A 20,211-nucleotide genomic window follows, 5' to 3' on the forward strand; every position below is an offset into this window, starting at 1 on the left:
AAAAATAATAAAGAATTTCTTCTGGATTTTCCATGTGCAAAGAGTGAAATCATAAGTAAGCAAACAGATATCAAGGATTTCTTTAAAAACCAAAAACCGAACGACAAGAAGGACATGTATCACCATCATTCACTTCTACCATCTTTTGGGAACAGTCCAGGACTCTGTACAGCTTCAATTAGTTCCTAAAACTTTGTCACTTGAGTATGTCACAGGTATTGCATATACTTCTATGATCAGTTTCTATATCACTGTCATAATCAAAGGCTGAGTAGAAGCTGTTGTCAGTCTGAACCTGTAGGCTCTTCCCTTCATCTTTGACAGGTGACAAATAAGGAGAGTAGCTCAGTTATGACAGTATGTTCCAGCCTTGCTTGTGGTTAATAATTTCTTTGGCATCATTAGGATTGATTGGATTTTTTTTGGGGGGGGGGTTCTTTTTTAAAGTATATCAAGGACTTTGTTTAAGTTTCCTTTGGGGTTCAACCAATAGGGTTTGGGTTTTTTTCCTCTTAATTGAATTCCTTGTCACTATCAGCTGGCAAATGAAACCAACCTAGCACAACCAGATCTATTCTGCTGCTAAGGGCTGAAGACTCTGCACTCCCTCGCTTAAACAAAGGGTATGGAAACCGATAGGACTAAAATCACAGGCTTTTAGACCTCTGAGGGGTCTTGTTGACCATTAAGTTAAAGTCTTCCTTGAGGAAGAGGAATTGAGTCCAGAGACAGGGAGTAACCTCCCAAGAACACACTAGTCAGCGGCAGATGCCTTGGACATTAGAAGTTCTAACTATGCCCAAATTTGAAGTGGTGATTTGAGGGGAGAAAAATACAACAACAAAACTTTTTAAAACATTTTTATTACTTTATTTGAATACTGATATATTCTGTTAGAGTATACCTAGAATGGAATTCTTTTAAAGGAAAAATAATACTGGCAGCAATTAAATGCAATTTAATGGAAAAAAATAAAATTCTGATACAGCACAAGTAACAAACATCTAAGTTAGTATTTTGTGAAGTCTACTTAGGAAATTCCTTTATTGGATAAGTTGTAGTTTAATTTAAACTTCCTTGAGTCATCAGTATTTGGAACTGTCAAAAACAACATTACAAATATAAAAATAGCTACAGCAAGTGAAAGAGCGTATCGGGATTCATTAAACACCTTTAATGAAAACAGCGCTTAACAAATAGAAACAGTTTAAATTTTTGCTGTTAAAAAAAAAAAAACTACCTTAAACTTTTATTCATCTTAGAGGAGACAGTATAACTTTTGCTTCTGACATAAAATAAGAGACTTGACATTCTATATTGAAATTTATCTTTTAAGTACAAAGAATACTCTGCCCATTACAGTAGAATGACAGGAATTTAGTTTTCGGTTCTTCTGGATGCTCACAGCAACAGTAAGACAAGTCTCAGGATCATCATGAGGCTGAATTAAAATAAGATAGAGGCAAAGGGAGGTCATTCTTACCTGGCATAAGATAGAAAGGATCACACGCTATATGCAGGCATGTTACTAAGCCTTGGCTTCCAGGACTCTCTCCCAGCTCCACTCCTTGGAACAGGGCGAACACATCATCTGTGTGTTCTAACTTCTCAGACAGGAAATAAAAATGTTCACTGAATGAATGAGAAAAATAAGAACTTGCTGTTCCAAAGCTTGGGATGAGGGTTCGTGAAAGAAAGGTCTAGGAAAAAACAAAAACCTTCAACAGCTAGTCAAGTAAAGCCACTTAGAAAAATAATCAAGGAGATGGCCATTAACTGGGTCTTGTCCTCTTGACAGCAAACCCTTCTTCTGATTCTAACACAGAGCATCCTTTTTAGAGTAGGATTATAACTGAAAAGCAGTCCTTTGTAATCAAATTTTCCCCCTCCTTAGAAACATAACATCTAGCTACACTAGAAAATTCTATACAAAAGTGGAAAAAAAAGAACATGGAAGTTATTATTATGCTATTATTACCTAGAGAAAAAACACTATTAACAGTCTGAGGTGTTTCCTTCTTATCTTCTTTGTTTACATACAGACATTTTAAAACAATAGGTTCTGCATTATGCTCTGTGGATTTTGATTTTATTTTTATACCTTGTTATGTCATCAAGATTTTCTAATGCTATTAAACAGGTTTTGAAAACATGATGTACAAATGCCTACTCAATATTCCATTACGTGGGCAAAATATTTATTGGAATCTTTCCTTACTGATGAATTTCTAGACAGTTCCTAATTTTTCAGTTTAACATGTTTTCCATTAGAAATAAAGTCTCAATGAAGGCTCAATCTTTGTGTACATCTCACTTCTTTTAAATAAATTCCAAATAGTGAAAATACATGTCAAAGGGAACTGACTTACTGATGGATTTTAACACTTAAAAGTCAGCTAGGAAGAATGAAAAAACATATTATCTCTAAATTTTTATTTGGTAACATGCTTAATCTCATGGACAAAATTACCAGATCAAATTGACAAAAATTGGAAACCCCCTACCTATCTTTTTAAAAAATACTAAAATTTATCTCCCTTCAAAAAACTCAAAATAATTACACGAGATTATCACTGTCTAACTCTCTAAAAGAGACGTAAATGAAGAAATTTACTGCTTTAGGTGGATGAATCTTGTGGGGAAACAAGGCTGAATTTAGCTCTGAATTATGAAAAAGGTAACTGTGTACATGTGATCAGATAATAGAGACACTAATTGTTTCTGGGAAGAATGACTATGAATACATCAGTGCCAAAGACTGACTGAATCCACTATGGTTTATGGTTTTTACAATCATGCTTATTATAATAGAAACTATTTTCACCTTTCAAATTAAAATTGACTTTTGAACAAAAATCAGCCCTTCAAAATGATGGCAGAGGAAAGTATAAATCTCAATAGTTCTTACCTTAAACCTGCAACCAGCCCAGCAGGCATTATTTTCTTAGAACGCTTAAATCTCACACCCATTATTGTGGCCAGGAAGAAAGCTGTAACTGAAAACCAAAATCAATCCATAAACCAGATTATCAAACATGTTATCAGTGCTTGCTTGCAGAAAAATAAATAAATAAATAGGAAAATAGGATATTGTTTCAAAGCTTTCCATACAATAACTATTATGTACAGGCACTGAGTTGCTATTTCTTGGAAAAATAAAGGGCTCTGTTAAAATGCTTTATTAATCAGTCTATCAAAATTTTTGAGTAAACAAACATATTAAGGTCCATTCCTGAAATATCTTCCAAAGATTCTTTTTCTACCTAAATTTCTCTTCACAGGACACTCCTCAAAGGCAAGAACTATACAAGGTTCCCACAGGGAGTCACTCAATAAATGCTGGTTAACTTAGTAAGGAAAATAATACAAGTGTTTCTTTTAAAAGATCTGATTATAAACTAATACTAGAAGGCAAACTGTTTTCTTGATAGCATTCTATTTTGGGAGATTAAATGGCTGGAGACTAAGTAACAACCTTATTATATTCAGAAGCATCAGGTCAGGAGCTGAACCCACAGGAGAGAGTGATGTTTCTGCGTGAGACTTCAGGGTGTCACTATTACAACTTAAAAACAGTTTCAAAGCTGTTGACATAAAATTGAAATATGTATTCATATAAAATACATATTGATGCAAAATATGATTGATAACAAATGTAGGAACTATTTGTTATGGTTTGGATGTGAGGTATCCCCCAAATGCTCAAAGGAGAAATGATTGAACTGTGAGTCTCTTAACCCAATCATAATTTAATTCCCTAATAGGGATTAACTGAGTGGTAACTGAAGGGGTAGGGCGTGGTCTCAGAAGGTGGAAATTGGGGCGTGATTTTGGAGGTTTATATTTGTATCTGGCAAGTGGAGTCTCTCTTTCTCTGTTTCACGATCATCATACGAGCTGCCTCCCTCTGCCACACTCTTCTGTCGTGATATCCTGCTTAACCTCGAGCCCCCCAGAAATGGAACCGACCTTCTATGGACTAAGACCTCTGAAACTGTGAGCCCTCTAACAAACGTTTCCTCCCATACAATTTTACTGGTTTGGTCTTTCACTCACAGCAGTGAAAAAGCTGACTAAAACCCTACTTAAGTAGGCATGAATAAAAGGCTCAACATATCTATACCCTGCTGAATAGGTTCAGCTCTGAAACAATCTTCATTATTAGAAATATCCCTACTCTGGTATTTAAAATAAGGGAAGAAAAACACACCTAATCTCTTTCTCTTCCTCAAATATAAACAAAATAAAATTTTGTTTTTATTTATATTTTCCTCTATATCTCACCATGGCATTTTGAATAAATCAAATAAAGACAATTTTCTTGGTGTAGTTTTCTAAACCTTTGCTGTATTTCTCTTTCCAGCTAGACAAAAGAAAGCCGAGTACTCTGAGGGCTTAAACATATAGGTTTCCATTTTTTTCTGTGGACACTCTCTCACTAAAGCCCACAAAGGAAGAAGCTAAGAAGGGGTCAGTCTTGCTTTCTCAAGGCAGGACATAATCTAAAAGCTGTTTGTGGATTAAATAAAATAGGTTGCCTCTTTTTAGATATTTTCACAGCAATATAACAACGATGTTCAATTTATTCATAAGAGAATTAGCAGAAAATCTAGAAATGGTTCCTTGCTTTTTCTAATTTTATTTTTCTTATAACAAGTTTTAGAGAAATTTGAGTTGGAAGGCATTGTGGCAGTACCATTTTTTTTATCAGAAAGGAACAAGGGTTGTGTTCAGTCTCCACCCAAGTGCATGGCCACTCAACATTTGACAACATATTTTCTAGTCAACCCAGCACAGGGTATCAAGAAGGCTGCTCCAAGGTCTCAGGTCTGTAACTGGTGCAGGGTGGGGGAGGGAGTGCCTTACTTACATAGTGATATTTTAACATCTCGTTTGTCCATGGAGACACGGTAAGCTCCATAGGCCGCCAAAAATCCAACAAAAAGACCAGCAATCAAAGATGGAAGACCACCTGGGGAGAAAAGTATGGACTCACAAAGAGAATCTCAAAGTGAAAGGAATTCATTCATCACTTCAAGTGCAACACAGGCACCTTTGAACATATTCCTACTAGAGCATCGTGACAGAGCCAAATTAAGTACAGGTCTCTTCAGGGACGGTTTCTAAGAAACAACTGTTTGATGTTGAACCCCAAAACATAAGGCAGAGGGACTCTAAACACAGGGCAATGCAGGGGTCAGGTGTCACTGGGAGGAATAAAAAAAAAAGCTTGTATTGTTGTATTGTAGTAGTTGTGCTGACTTGATTGTATGATCTTGGGCAATCAGTTCACTTTTATGAACTCTTTCCTCCCGGCTTTTTCCCTTGGATCTACATTTTTACTATGAAATTATGATGATGGAAAATGAGGCCCAAAGGTATTTTTAGCTCACAGAGGTAAAGACAGAAGGTCTGTGCAAGCCAAGCAATGGTTTTTTCCTGAATAATTAACAAATCATCAAGCCCTAAGGCGCCAGAGGAGACTATACCAAGAATGTCGAAGATACAGGGCACTGACCCAACAAGCCAGTCCCCAGCCCATCCACCCAGCCCAGGACACCATGATAAACACTGAGCATTTCTGTGCACTAGACAGGGAGCTATATGCTGGTGACACTGTGATCAAGGGTGACACTGTGATCAAAGCACACACAATCCTTGCTTCACAGAACTTGTTTTCATTTAGAATCTATTGGATTAAATCCATGAGGGTAAGACTGGTATTTCTATTTTTTAAATATTCATAGGGAATTCAGATATGTAGCCAGGCATAAGAATCACTGCAGGAAATGCAAACATAAGCACATGTGCTTGTGCATGAGCGTGCACACGCATGTGCGCGCGCGCGCACACACACACACACACACACACACACACACACACAAATTCTTTACATCCCTAAAAAAGGCAAGCAAAAACATTTAAGCCTAGCACAGCGGTGCACACCTCTAATCCCAGCAACTTGGAAGGATGAGTGGTTAAGTGCCCCTGGGTTCAATCACTGGTAGCATTAAAAAAAATACTGTTTAGGTGTTCTTTTCTGTTATATAATATAAGTTTTTAGATATGTTTTTGACAAGAAAAATTGTTTCTTCAGTAACAATCCTATCAGGGTTTTACACTGAGTCCTCTTTGAAGTAGATCATAAAATATCATCCCTTAAAAAATTATTTGCAGGTATTACTTTGGTGGCATCATTGTTTGTCCTTCAAAAAATATCTACAATACACATACTCAGAGAAAAACAACAAACAAAAATGTAAGGTGAACTACAATCTGTAAGGAATCTTAGAAGGGAATTTATTCTAATCTGCCAGTTGCTCTGCTATGAGACAGAACTGTTCTTCTGCCTGTTGCTTCTGAGATACCTCTAAGGAAGTTCCTAACTTCTAACTATGTACACCTGGTTTTTTCACTCAAATTCAAATTCACCCATGTCACAGATGTAATGCCCTTTGAAATACCGCTTTATTTTTAAAAGCTCATTAAAAATAGAAGAAACAAACATGTGACACCATGAGTACACATGCATCTACTTAGAACAAAGTATAGTATAAAATCTTGACCTTTTACTTTTCTCCATAAAAACCCTTTAAGTAATTAACTAGGCTCTTCTCCCTCTTTTAGATACAGATGAAGAGATGGCTTTGGGTATTTTACCTTGGTATTTAACAAATCCCTTCCTTTGCAACACATACCAATAAAGCTCAGTTTTTGACATAATTATGTAAAACACAAAAAGCCTTATTTAATAATAAGCGAGCTCTGAGGAAGGTTAAATCAATTAACTATGCAATTCATAATGGCAGGTGAAATTAAACTTTTATGCTGGAGAAGCCCCACGTTGGAATGCTCTGTCACGCTCAGTCCCATGTAAACCCCTTCCCTCCATGAATCCCTTCCATGACATGCTGGTCCTCACCTCCTTCTAAGATATCATTAACTTCTTGTCCTACTTACAGACCCTCAGATGATCCTAGCCCATTCAGCAACTCCCCAGTAAGTTCCTTTGATGAAAATTTTATGTTTTGGCTTACCTCTCAGCTTATATCCTAAAATGCTTCCAAACGTCACAAGGGCTGCATAACCAAAACCAATCAGGTCCATTGGTGAGGCCGCAATGCTAAAGAAAGGAAGAAGGAACAAATGATACAAAATAAAGAGTCTGGGGGAACAAATAAATAGTAAAATGAAAGGCACCCCACAGAATCATAAAAATTAATTTCTACAGTCCTCTAAAGAAAGGGTCAAGGCCACTCCCAAAACCACTGTCCTGCTATCCCCATTCTCGGGCATGGCCGGGGGGAGGGGAGCACCTCAGGTTAACTCTCCTCTTTCTGTCTTCAAGCTGTACCCTCAGCTATTTAGGTCCTTCTACTTCTCAAATAAGGCTTCTGCTCTGCCAACTGGGTCTCCTCGCTGGATGGAAACACTACAATCTACACTTCCTACTTCCATTTCTATAACATCCTCCCTCTCCTCCACCTACAGGACCCCAACCAGCTTCTGCACCTTCTCCTCGCCTCTGCCCTTAACTCACCCAGATCCCCTTAATCACTCTAGCTTCTTCTTCCTCTAAATGACTTCTGAAACTCCATCATATAATTCTTTCATATTTTGCAGACATTCATCCTTCCATGCTCCCCATACTGTAGAACAGAAAAGGAAGACACCCATGCATATAGCTCATGGGTGTCTGCTTGGAGACTGAGCCAGAGTTTCACTTTAAACATATGCTCTGTCACTAGACAGTTCTAGGGAGGCAGAGACATCTACACCAGAATGATGACAAATCAGTAAAAAATATAAATGAAAGTGAAGGGCTGGCACAAAGTCAACTGCATGACAGTGACATCTTATCCTGCATCACAGCAACGGTCAAAGCATATCTCGGGGTGAGAAGGTGAGAAGATCCCTGTGGACACTGCCCTATTTTTTTTTTTTTTTTGGTAGTGGGAATTGAACCCCAAGGGTGCTTAACCACTGAGTCCCATCCCCAGCTCCTTTTTTATTTTTTGAGAAAGGGTCACCCTAATTTGCTTAGGGCCTCACTAAGTTGCTGAGGCTGGCTCCAAACTTGTGATCCTCCTGCCTCAGTCTCCCAAGTCTCTGGGAATACAGGTATGCACACTGGTGCCCAGCTTCTACATTCTTTAAGATGTAGTAGAAAGTGTGCTGGCCACAGGCTAGAGATGTGGTTCTGGTCACTTGCTTGCGGTCAGTCCTAAAACCATGCTCTTTCCTTCTTCCAAGTCCTCCCAGTGAGAGAAACAAATGAAAAGAGCTCTGAAGTCCTTCTGCTTTTTGAATTCTAAGAATCCTAGTGGCGTTTTTATATCTCAATTTTCTTATATCTACATTTCTTCCACATGGAAAATAGTTACCTTTGTAAATAGGAGAATGATATATGGGATTTCTTATATATTTTTTTCAATTTTCTCACTGCTCATCATTTAAGTTAACCAGTCTTTTATTCCCTATACTGACAATAAACTGACTCAGAAGAATGGAAAAGAAGTGTTGCACTTCTTAGAAGATGATACACAATCAATTAATGAATATATGAAAAAATATTCTTAATCTCTAGCAATTAGAGAAATGCAAATCAAAACTACTCTAAGATTCCATCTCACTCCAGTCAGAATGGCAGCTATTATGAAGACAAACAACAATAAGTGTTGGTGAGGATGTGGGGAAAAGGCACACTCATACATTGCTGGTGGGACTGCAGCCAATATGGAAAGTAGTATGGACATTCCTTGGAAAACTGGGAATGGAACCACCATTTAATCCAGACATCCTTCTCCTCAGTCTATATCCAAAGAACTTAAATATAGCATACTACAGGGACACAGCCACATCAATGTTTATAGCAGCACAATTCATAATAGCTAAACTATGGAACCAACCTTGATGCCCTTTAATAGATGAATGGATAAAAAAATGTGGCATATATACACAATAGAATATTACTCAGCAATAAAACAGAATAAAATCATGGCACTTGCAGGTAAATGGACGGAGTTAAAGAAGATAATGCTAAGTGAAGTTAGCCGATCCCAAAAAAACAAATGCCAGATGTTTTCTTTGATATAAGGAGGCTGATTCATAATGGGATAGGGAGAGGGAGCATGGGAGGAATAGAGGAACTCTAGATAGGGCAGAGGGGTGGGAGGGGAAGGGAGTGGGAAGGGGATTAACAAGGATGTTGGAATGTGATTATTATTATTATCCAAAGAACATGTTTGAAGACACGAATTGGTGTGAACATACTTTGTTACAACCAGAGATAAGAAAAATTGTGCTCTATATGTGTAATAAGAATTGTAATGTGTTCTGCTATCATACATAAATAACAAAAAGAAAAACAAAAAAAGAAAAAGAAAAGAATTGTTGCACTTATCTCAAAGAACCAATCAAAATTACTATGAGGGAGGGTCTGCCAGAGGGACACAGGAGCAAATGATGGCACTAAAAAGCCTTCAACACAGACAAAAAGACCCTCATCTGTGCCCAGGAGGTGGTGCAGAAGGATGTGGCAGGTAGGAAGGCCCTGGGTTCAAAACCCTTTGTTGACTGAATGATGGTTAAACTAGTAATAATAATACTGAGGTTAACAATGTTTGTGAGCGATTACCATGTAATTGCACCATGCTGAGGTCTCAGATGTATCATCTCATGTAATCACCACCACAACCCTATGGTTGAATGTTACATTATTATCCCCATTTTCCAGATGAGGAAACTAAGTGAGGCACAGAAAAGGCAAGCAATCCCAGAAGGTCACAGAGCAGAGCTAAGATTTCACATTCAAGTAAGTCTCACTTCTAACCACTATGCAACACCACCTCTGAGAACTAAGTTAGCTGGCTGAGCATGCAAACAAAGCTGATGTGCTTCAGAATTTTCAACTATGGATCAATCTCCTGCTTGGCCTCCTATCTTAAAGACATGGTCTTGGTCCTTCAGGACCCACAGAATAGCACAGCAAGAGGAGGGAGATGCTAAGTGATCCTTAAGGGGCAGGCATCTGACATGGGGAGAAGGATGCCTACAGGTTGCAGGGCATTCGCTGGTACCCTGGGGAGATCAGGATGAAGCTGAGGAAAGAGGGATCCGGGCAGAAGAAGGAAAACGTGCGAAAGTTTTCTGATGTAAAAAAGCATGACAAAGATCTCAAAATAAAAGGAAGTGCATAGGGGTCGTGAAAAGAGAGGGCCTGGCGAGAAACAGGACCCTCAAGTAAGCCCTGCAGAGGAATTTGGCTTCTGTCCTAAGGACAGTGAGAGATGAATGAAGTGAGCCTCACAACCAGATTTAAACACCAGCAACAGCATCCTGGCTGCGATAGTGAAAGATGAATTAAAGTGAGGCTGGGAGATAGTTGCAGTAAACTAAGCAAGAACTTAGTTGACGATGGTAACCTGGCCTAAAGAAATGACAAAAAGGTAGAGGGAGACAGATGAACTTAAGACAGGTGAAGGAGGTAGAATCAAGAGGCCTGGGTATGGGGAGGGAGAGGCAGGGATGAGTCAGGATGACTCAGCCTCTAGGTCTCTGGCTTAAACCATCAGGAGAAGTAGGGGTGGAGGGCCTTAATGATTCCCTGAGACACAGAATGCTGGAGCGGCAGCAGATATGAGGTGGGGAGGAGGGAGGTAGCCCAGAATAATTTGACTTGTTTTTATATTCTGACTGAGTCAGGAAAATACCTTTAGTTCAGATCTGAAGCTTATGAGAGATCATTCATCATCAGGTAGTAATTGGAGGATTTACTTTTCTCCTAAAGCCAAGCAAGCAATGAAAGGCTCCATCCCCCAGGAGTTCCTACGACTCTCTCTTGGGGACACATTCCCTTTTACCTGGTGTAGAATTCCTTAGGTTGGGATCCTTTCTCCTCTTTCCATTCCCTCCCTCCCTAGCCCACACACCCTCTGCAGGCTCAGGGAGCCAGTATTCTCTTCTCACCTTGAGGACAAACCCAGATTCACTTCTTTGTTCTGACAGCACCAAGCACACTGCCCTGCACAAGGTAGGTACTAAGTAAAGAATGAATTAATGGGACATAAACAGCTTCTACCTGAGGATAACCTGTAGTTCATCTGTTCCCTACCCCCACCTCTAGCTATATTGCCAAGAATCAAACTGAGTGAACTGTTATTCTAAAGAGGCAAAAAAAACATTCCTAATCCTACGAAATGTTGTTATTACAGAGAAAATCTGTACAAACAATAAGCACCCCTCTTGCTCCTCTGCCACGGCAGGGCCACGTGGCGTGGCCAGGCCAGAAGCACACATTAAAGCCAGAGGCTGTGTTAACCTGAAAAAGATGAGGTGTGGGCAGGGCAGCCCATCACACCCTCACATGCTCCTGTCCTAAAGTAGATCCTCAAGACTTATAAAAAGCCAGAAAGCATCTTGGGTGCAATGCAGCAAAATGGTTTACTGCACTGCGAACAGAACCAGGTGACAAGGCCATGCCTTGCTCCCAGCGCCAAGTCCTCCAAAATTTGGAAAACTAAGAGATCTTCTGTAAACTAATATACAAAGCATTTTCACATGCTAAGAATTTAACAATTACTTATCCTTGTGCTCCTTGGACTTGACATTTTCGAGTGAAATCTGGGTGGTGCTGGGAAGGTTAAAATCCTATCCAGCGATTTTGCAATGGTACATGAATTCATCCCACCACCTTAACCAACAGTTCAGCTCCAGAAGGGTAGAAGGCAGTATGGGTGGAAGATTTAGGGCCGCAGGAAGGCAGAAATTCAGAAAATTCCCAGAAAGAATTTAAAAAAAAAAAACAACAACGCTGAGAGGGCAGACTCCACCCTTTGCACAAACCTCCCAAAGTCCCTCCCCACCCCATCCCAGGTCCTCTGCATCCTTGTTTGCTGTAGGGATTGGAAAGGTCGAGGAGAGCTCAGCAAAGGCCCTTTTATTTCTGTGCCTTTACAAGAGAATCCAGGGCAGGTAAATCTCGACTGTGGGATGCACAGTAGAGCTGCAGCCTGAACCCTCCCCGTGAGATAGGAGGGGACCGGACGCTGGCAAGAGCCATACCTGGAGTCCGGAAGCGGTCTCCACACCAGCACCTTTCTACCCGCGAACTGCCTTCACGCGGAGCGGAGCAGCTCCTTCCGGGCACCGCCTTCCCTGCTGCGCGCACGCGCTGCGTCCCGCCCTCTCTCGACTGAACCCGGTGCAGCCCAGCCCGGGAGCGCCGGTTACACCCCAGGCGCCCGGTCCCGCCTATTTGCTACTCTTTTGTGCTTCGTCCCAGGCCAGGAATCTCTGGCTGAAGCACGCTGTCTCCTGCGGGACTGGCAGGCACTCGCAGGGAGCTTGTCTGGGTGCAGGAAAGATCCCAGAAGGTGAGACAGAGTAACAGAGAAGGTCATTCATCATTCATCATTTCGAGGGACGTTTGTGGGACCTTTAGCAAGGGTTTTACGCACTAGCAAGCAGATTGCCCCCATTTTCAGTGGAAGAAGCTAAAGTTCAAGAGGCGAAGTGATTAAGATGTCTAAAGTCAGAACCCAAATTTGATTTCATTACATCATCTATGGGGTCATAAAATGTGTTTGGGAGATCAAGATTCTGGTTTAACACTTCAGGCCCGAAATGGCTGGGCTTAAATATCTAGAAGGACTAGTAAGAATCCCAGAGCTGGAAAGCACTTTAAAACTTTTCTAGTCCAGGATAATTCATTTGAAATTGTGCTTCCCAATGAACACTCATGTCTCACTCCAATTCAGCCTTCTCGGCTGGATGTAGTAACTCCAACCCTCCTATCCGCAGTCCTTAAGGGATTTGAAGAAGCTTTTCCTTTAGGAGCCCAAGCAGCTCTAGGATTCTGTTGGGCTGGACTAACAGCAAAATTTCAGGAAGGAAAGAAAGAAGGGAAGCTAATATACATATTGAATCTTGTGATATTTACTGAATCTATTCCTTGCACGTGAAAGTATTTCAGGGAAGTAATGCGACAGTATTTAACTCAAGAGAAGTCTGTTGGTCCTAGGGAGTTAATAGGATCCCTGGAGATTCGTGGGAGAGTTGATGGCAAGACACTGGAGTGTGGAGGAAGTGGTATTCTCAAGTTTGACTTTGAGTTCTCCCAGCTGTCCTTTCCATTGCCTTCTATGCCCATCCTTATCTCAGCCATCTCCCCCACTCCTCAGACTCCCTTTCTCTTTCAACACTTTCTCTTTTCAGAATAAAAATAAAATCCTCCCCAGGCCCCTTGGCCCTCTCCTATAATCCCAGCTACTCAGGAGGCTGAGGCAGGAAGATCACAGGTGGGAGCCCAGCCTGGCAATTTAGCAAGACCTGTCTCAAAATTTTTAAAAAAATGGTTAGGGGGTGTAGCTAGGTGATATATCATCCCTGGGTTAAACCCCAGTACCCCAAAAATAAATACATAATTGCTTTTTAAAAATAAGTAAAGCCCTCTTGGAATGCCTCATTATTCCAACAATGTGATCTAGATAAGTGCATCATTTAAAATGGATACACTGTAGAAAGTATGATTGGTGGTGAGATGTGACAAAATCAGCTTTACACAGTAAGGGGCCAATACATCTGTTATCAAAATTTCTCATTGTTCACCCACAGGATTTTTTAATTGCAACCCTTCTGAATCAGAAAATGTAACTTTACTCAGTTTTTTAGAGCAATCAAGGAGCAATACAATTATGCATGACTGTTTGTGTGATATGCCCAAGCTAATTCAGCAGCTGTTAATTTTGAACATTGATGTCTTTCTGGAAAACAAGTATTTTTAATTGGCTTAGAAATATATGCCTTTCTCATTCTTGACTTGTGAGATTCAATCTCCGTATGAGCTTTCACATCTCCTTCTTCCCCCATGCCTGATTCCAAATTATTTTCTGCATAACATGCAGCATGCTCTGTTTTGGTTAATTAACTCCCTAATACAGTGAAATGTTTCTTTCAATCTATTATTAAAATGTCACAGATTTTTAGCCTTCTATTTCTGTGATGGGGGTCCTACTTGTGTTGGTTATTATTTTTTTTTTCATTTTCATTATCTGATCTTTTAGAAAACATGGTCAAATGTTCAATAATGATTTCTTAAAAATCAGAACACAGCAAAAGTGAAAGATGGACTGTCAATTTTAATGGTTACAATATGTTCAATCACATTACTCTGAGTAATTCAATAATGGGTAGAAAACCATTATGAACTGCAAACCACAGTTGTCCTTCTGAGAAAGGAGAAACTGATTTTAATTCTCATTGGCATTTCTAACATTAACACCAGCAGACTCTCATTCCAATTCTCACTGGCATTTCTTAGGAGCATTGCCCAGGAGTTACTACCTTCACTTTGAGTCACAAGATTCTACCATAGGTACATAAAATATTTCATCCCTTCCAAAGACACCATACTCTACCCAAGTCTGTCCTCCCAATATTCTCTAAGCCTGAAATCCAGTTTACCCAACACACATAAATCTGTACTCACTCCCTTGGAGTTTGTTAACTGTGATCCTTCTTCCTGCCATGAAAGTCCCATTCTAAGGCTTGTTTCCTCCAGGAGTGAAGCAGCAGAGATTAAAACAATTGCCTGGATCTGGGCTGCTAGGGTTGGCATTATGGTTGTTCCACCCCATACTCTCTGTGTGATCTCTTCTACTTACTTACACTCCTCTCTGAATCTGTTTCTTCCTCTGTAAACAGCAGTTCAATGTCTATCTCATAGCATCCTTGGATGTTTTTCTAATCCTCATATGTGAAGCATTTAGCACATTCCCCCAAAACAGAGACATAAATAGGTACTAAATATCTACTATCTCCTTCCTGGGCCACTCCAATTCATATACCTCTCACTACCTCATTTAATCTGTACAGAAACAAGTGCTTGAACTCTGCACCCACCCCTCCATGTACTTGGCCACATGTAGCTCAGTCCAACTAAACATGATCCAGAAATGTTCCCTTAGAATCATATCCCATATACAGGGGCCCTTGATGGAGTACCCAATTTACCTTCTCCACCCTGGCTTCATCTTTAGCCCCAGCCCTCTTGATTTCTAGTGTTGGGATCCATTTTTACAATAGTCAACAATCTCTCCAAATTTGGCAAAATAGTCTTTGGGGGTTCTTTCTGCTTGTATCCCAGTTTAGCTCATCAGTGAACAATTTTCTGAAATGGTAGTGTAATAGTCATGGGAACAAGTTTTACAAGGAAGCAGTGAGCTTAGAAATTAGATGGAGTTTATGAAGACGGAAGGATCACAAGCAGAGCCACTATCCAAAACAAGGTCTACACCAAGTGATACATTCTACATCAAAGATGTTCACAGATCTGCACTATCGTCTTCCTGAGATCTCAATTCCTTGACAGAAACAAAACTGAACAAGACCTCAGCATCCCCGGGCTTTGGCGAGGGAAAGCAACGTTACCCTGCCTTGGCATCATCCCTGGGCACTGCTCACAATGGAAAATTAATTTGTCTAAAATCCATCTTATAAAAGGCTCACCTCGCCACATTTCTTTCCCTTTCTTCCTTGGCGCCCAGACATCGCATTCAAAGAATTCTACCTTCCCAGGGCCGAGACCTCAGTCTGACAATGACTTGGTACCCGGGAGGAAGGAAAGAAGGGAGGACGGAGGGAAGGCTAGGGAAAGGAATGGGGGCCTTTCAGGACCCAGACCCGGGCCCCCGTGGGCCCGGAGCGAGCAAACACGCCCCTCTAGTCGCGCATCTTCTTTCCTGGGTGACTGCAGGACTGCGCCAAAGTCCACCAACAACTGTCACAACTCCACAGCACCTGCCCCGTGTCCTCCGGACTCCTGCCGCCTTCCGCCAGGTTGGCCGTTCTGGTCCGTGTCCAGGGGGTCCTGGTCCTGCACGGGGACCGCCTTCGGGGGTGGCTTGATGTGGCTGCTTGCTGTCGCTTGTTGGCTCCACCTGCTGCTTGCTTTCATCTGCCTGTGACTTAGTGGGTGGCCGGGGCGGCTCTTCTCTCGGCAGCGTACGCTGCGGAGCGGGTTCCTCACGGCGCCTGGCCCGGGCCAGCTCGGTTATAAGACCCAATTCGGGGGCCGGGCTCACGTCACCCAAAGCGCATTCTCACTGGTTAATTCTGCCCGACAATCAGCCGTGCACCAGGGTTTCATTGGCTGCAACAACGTGCTCTCCATGTGGATTTGTCCTCCGGTTACTTAATACACAGCCCAGCCTGGACCCTGCGGAGGATCCCCGAGATGGGCAGGAGGACCCCCTGTCCATGCCCAAGGTCTAGAAACCCCTTACTCTCTCGGCCACGCACTGGAGTCCGGGCCTTGCCAAAGTGAAAAATAGCAAAAGAGCCACAAATCAAGGAAATCAAATATAAGTGAGAAAAGAATAATTAAGCAAAAAAAAAAAAAAAAAAAACCAAACAAACAATTTTTACAAAGGCAAAATAAAAATCTAAAAGTCAAGGGGTAAGTCAAGAAAAGATAAACATGATTCTAACTTCAAGTTTAGCACATTTATGGAGCTTTCTATTCGGCTTTGGCAAATAAACATTGAGTAAGTGAAGCTTCTGTCGTTCGCTTGCCTTTCCTGTGAAAAGGCAGCAGGGGGCACTAGATACTAGGGCTGCATTCGGGTAGGCATGGCGCTTTACCCCTTCAAGAATTATTATCATGTATCAAATAGTTTGCTCTTAGTAAATGCCGGAAACAGGGCGATGGCCTATGTGGAAGAATGTGCAAAAACCATACACTATCTCTGGACTACACTCTGAGGACTAAGGAGTACAATTTTCTGAAATACTGTGTCAGGAAGAAAAAAAAAGCCAATCACAGGAGAGAGAAGGATATTTTTTGAGGTAAGCTCTGAAGGAGATGCAGGGCAGTGGATAGTGACCACCAGAACACTGGCTGACTCCCTGTGCTAGACTAGTCATATGGATCCAGGATGAACTTTTGCCAAGGACTGTGCATGCTAAAATGGGACTGAGGAGTTTCCTGGGACGCTGAGCTTTCCTATAAGCAATGATAAGGACAACATCTCCTAACAGTAATATCTTCTGTGTACCAGGCACCATTCTAAGCATTTGACCTATGTCCAACTTCATAAGCTTTATCCTCTGAGGTAGTCACTACCATCCTCCCCATATTACAGAGGAGAAAATTGAGGTAACTTGGCAGAGGATATGTAAAGTGTCAGGCCCAGGATTAAGAAAAGTGTGTGTAGAGGTCATGTGGTCATTCTGGGTCCTTCTGGCCTGGGTTTGAACTATGGATTAATTGCATAGATTTATCATTACGGGAGAGCACATAGCATTATGACTGTCTCACAAGAGATACACAATAGCATTTGCCATTATTCTTTAAAGACTTGTGCCTGTTCTCCAGGAGCTTAATAGCTTGTGGAAGAGGTCCACAAGACTCATAAAGCATTAGAGAGGCCTACTGACTGGATGAACAAGATGCATAACAGATGCATATAATCTTTCTGAAGAGGGACCACATATGAAATTGAATGGTCAGATCTGATGTACAGGTTGCTCAATGTGGCACTTTGCTTAAAATTCTGCATGACTACCTCTTGGTCACTGTTAGAAGGCCGCCTCTGATCCCAAATGACTGAGCTAATCATTATGTTCTTTGTTTTTATTACATGTGTGCATTTAACTAAAAATATTGTTATTAAAATTCAGTTAGGGAATGGTGTGATATCTGGGGAGGTTTTTTGTTTTGTTTCTAGTTAAAGAAAGCATTTCGTTGATGTATTAACTTTTGGAGGAAGCACTTATTAATTCATAGATATTTTTCTATTAGATATCAAGTCTGGAGAAGGACTTGGAAATAAGCAGAGTGCCAACTCAAAAGACTAACTCTAGAGGGAAAGGGATGGGACGTGATATTATTTTAATTGAAACCTGAAGTTTGAGAGGCAGCCAATGGGCAGGGAGCCAGGGGAAGCACATTTGGGGCAACAGGAATGGCTTGAGCCAAGGCCCACGGTGGGGAAAGGGCCCGTGACATGTGAAAACAAAATGAGAGTACTTGGGGCTGGAAAATCGTGAATTAAAGGCAGAGTGAGTTGGTTCAGCAAGAAGCTGTGTTCACAAAGAACCAAGGCTAAGTATGGTTTCCTGCCTCTGAGTCGTCTATTTAAATCATCTGGACTTTGTAGCCTCCAGATGTTGCTGAGTGGAAACTTTACATCATGGGGTGAAAGGTAATCTTTGTGCGCAGCCTGTTTTTCATTGGTTGTCATAACTAAATTTAACGCTATGTGTCTGTGTATATGTAAGTTCAGAAGAGCCTCAGTCTTAAATGAAATGACTCTCTACTCTTCTGTTTTGCTTAACAATAAAAACAATTTTGCTCTTCTGTATGACAGATGAAAGTTACTGCATTAACTAGCATAGATGAACAACACTTGATCTTACTTAAAAGAGAGTTCTTGGAAATAGGAAAGATAGTTCAATCTTTCCTATTCTATTAGTGCCCAGAGTTGCTACTGTACTTGTGATTCTTGGGGTGTAAAATCCAATAGAAAATGGGCGTGGTGAGGGAGAAGACTTGATGTACAGGGTTAATCCAGATGTCTTCCTCAGGCCTCTTTGAGCAAAGGAACCTTAAGGCAATAAGAACAGAAAAACAATTATCACCTGATAAGACTACCACTTCTCATTACAATAGTGTTACTCTACTAATGCATTTAACAATGTTTTTAATTTAAAAGAAAAATCCCAAGAGAAGATTTAAGCCAAATATAGAGCATGATAATACTTGAAAACATCCAATTAGGGAACATTCTAGAAATCCTTTCAATGATACAATAGGATTCACTGTAAAGGTCAAATTGGGTACAAGTTTAATGAGTTTAATTTTTCTCTTCTTTATGTTTACAGCTTGGCCTAAGAGGCTGCTTGTTTTAACAAGTATAAGTAGGATCTCTAAGAAATTTCTTGGAAGGAAGGAGAGTAAATCTTCAACACCACCAGGTGTGAATGGAATGTTACTTTTAAAACAGAGCAACATTCCTGTGATACTTTGGGCAGACTCAGGAACACCTAACAGTCGAATAACTCAGCTCGACTAGACTTTAAATAAAGAGTATTAAATCTGCGTATGGTGGCATAGGTCAATAATACCAGCGACTTGGGGGAGGCTGAGGCAGGAGGCCAGCCTTAGCAATTAACAAGGCCCTAAGCAACTTGGTGAGACCCTGTCTCAAAAAATAAAATAGAAAGGGCTGGGGATATGGTTTCGGTGGTTAAGCACCCATGAGTTCAATCCCCAAGACCAAAAACAAAAAAGTATTAGGATGGAGACAAATAGGGAGAAATTGCAGTATTTATGAAATGACTTTTAAAAACATTTTTGGTAAATTATTCCAGTAATGAAATGGTTAATAATGTTGGCTTTTAGGTTACTTTTCATCTAGTGAAGCTTTTTAAGGTTAGGAGCCTACCAGATGAATAAAAAGTGCCCAAGGCCTCTCCCTCATATTGACTGTGCTTATAACCAGAATACATGATAGAGTGCTTCTTTGTTGTACCCTTTTACAAAAATCTGTTTATAGATAGAACTTTGGGGAAACTTCTCTCCACCCTCCTCTTTAAAGATCTCCTTAGAGGCTTTTGAGATGCCTAATTCATTGGTTACCAAATTTGCTCACAACTGGCTTCCGGTTGGAAAGATACTGATGCCTGGCTCCCACCCATAGACATGGTAATTTAATCAGCATGGGCTGCAACACAGGCACGAGGAGTGATTTTTAAATTAGTCTTTTTTATATTGAGATAATTGTAGATTCACATGTAGTTGTAGGAAATCACAGAGATTCTCTGTACTCTTTATCCAGTTTCCCCCAATGGTAACATCTTCTAAAACTATAATACAATATCACAGACAGGGTATGGACACTGATACATTCATGAATCAAAACATTTCCTGTGGGCCTTTATAACCACACCCACTTCCCCACCTACTCTACCCTCCTCCTTCACCTCTAGCAACCACTAATCTGTTCTTCATTTCTATAATTGTACATTTAAGAATCAGATATAAATGTGATACTCTCACCCGCGTCCCACGCAGGCTATGGGAATGGGGTTCCCGTCGGTGGAATGGGCTGGCTGCGAAATCCAAGCTAAGGAAAATAGAACAACGAAAAAACCACAGGACCCAGGGAATATTTTCAGAAAGCGGGGACAGGATGGGCTAGCCAATCACAC

The 20,211-nt window shown here is 40.8% G+C and overlaps 1 protein-coding gene across 3 annotated transcripts; it reads right to left on the bottom strand.

Moving 5' to 3' along the window:
- Positions 1 to 847: 847 nt before the first annotated feature.
- Positions 848 to 16,051, bottom strand: Tmem14a (transmembrane protein 14A). Of its 3 annotated transcripts, none has more exons than XM_021721831.3 (5): positions 15,799 to 16,051; positions 7,038 to 7,123; positions 4,871 to 4,972; positions 2,909 to 2,996; positions 848 to 1,441 (listed from the first exon to the last, which is right to left on the bottom strand). In XM_021721831.3, exons 2-5 carry the CDS (start codon positions 7,105 to 7,107, stop codon positions 1,402 to 1,404), a joined length of 300 nt encoding a protein of 99 aa, XP_021577506.2. In that variant the 5' UTR covers positions 7,108 to 7,123; positions 15,799 to 16,051; the 3' UTR covers positions 848 to 1,401. The 3 variants fall into 3 exon arrangements, with proteins under 3 accessions (XP_021577506.2, XP_077876021.1, XP_005318623.2); XM_078019895.1 differs by lacking the exon at positions 15,799 to 16,051 and adding an exon at positions 15,508 to 15,777; XM_005318566.5 differs by lacking the exon at positions 15,799 to 16,051 and adding an exon at positions 12,064 to 12,217.
- Between the last annotated feature and the right edge of the window lie 4,160 nt (positions 16,052 to 20,211).

Source organism: Ictidomys tridecemlineatus, chromosome 8 (genome assembly GCF_052094955.1).
Source record: "Ictidomys tridecemlineatus isolate mIctTri1 chromosome 8, mIctTri1.hap1, whole genome shotgun sequence".
In the NCBI taxonomy this organism is placed as follows: Eukaryota; Metazoa; Chordata; class Mammalia; order Rodentia; family Sciuridae; genus Ictidomys; species Ictidomys tridecemlineatus.

What these genes read in the sequence shown, in the direction of transcription:
- Tmem14a (XM_078019895.1), bottom strand. Translation starts at nt 15,554, where the DNA reads ATGCGATGTCTGGGCGCCAAGGAAGAAAGGGAAAGAAATGTGGCGAG. An exon ending in AGGGAAAGAAATGTGGCGAG is followed by an intron (nt 7,124 to 15,507) that starts GTGAGCCTTTTA and finishes TCCTTTCTTTAG; the next exon opens with CATTGCGGCCTCACCAATGG. An exon ending in AGATGTTAAAATATCACTAT is followed by an intron (nt 2,997 to 4,870) that starts GTAAGTAAGGCA and finishes TTTGGTTTTCAG; the next exon opens with TTACAGCTTTCTTCCTGGCC.